At 51.8% G+C, this 251-nt stretch overlaps 1 protein-coding gene across 1 annotated transcript in view; it reads left to right on the forward strand.

Moving 5' to 3' along the window:
- The window catches only part of LOC119586729 (kelch-like protein 17), a gene marked incomplete at its 5' end in the record, with an annotated part of 43,007 nt that overhangs the window by 10,752 nt on the left and 32,004 nt on the right, over positions 1-251 (forward strand). The window contains 1 exon segment of the mRNA XM_037935457.1: positions 65-179. Within this exon segment, the coding sequence (XP_037791385.1) occupies positions 65-179 (115 nt within the window).

Below are 251 nucleotides of genomic sequence, written 5' to 3' on the forward strand. Positions count from 1 at the left end.
GCTGCTAACTTCTGTAACAGTGGATAATGACAGTAGTATGAACTAACCTTCACCGTCCCTCCAGGTGCTGCTGCCAGCTTCCAGTCTGTTGCAGATGGCCAGCGTGAGAGAGGCGTGTTGCAAGTTCCTTATGAGGCAGTTACATCCCTCCAACTGCCTCGGTATCCGCAGTTTCGCTGGTAGGTGGTGCGCGGCGAAGGATGCGAAAGATTTATAACAGTTATGAAAGGGTGGCCCATGAGGGTGATGAT

Source organism: Penaeus monodon, chromosome 21, assembly GCF_015228065.2.
Source record: "Penaeus monodon isolate SGIC_2016 chromosome 21, NSTDA_Pmon_1, whole genome shotgun sequence".
Taxonomy (NCBI): Eukaryota; Metazoa; Arthropoda; class Malacostraca; order Decapoda; family Penaeidae; genus Penaeus; species Penaeus monodon.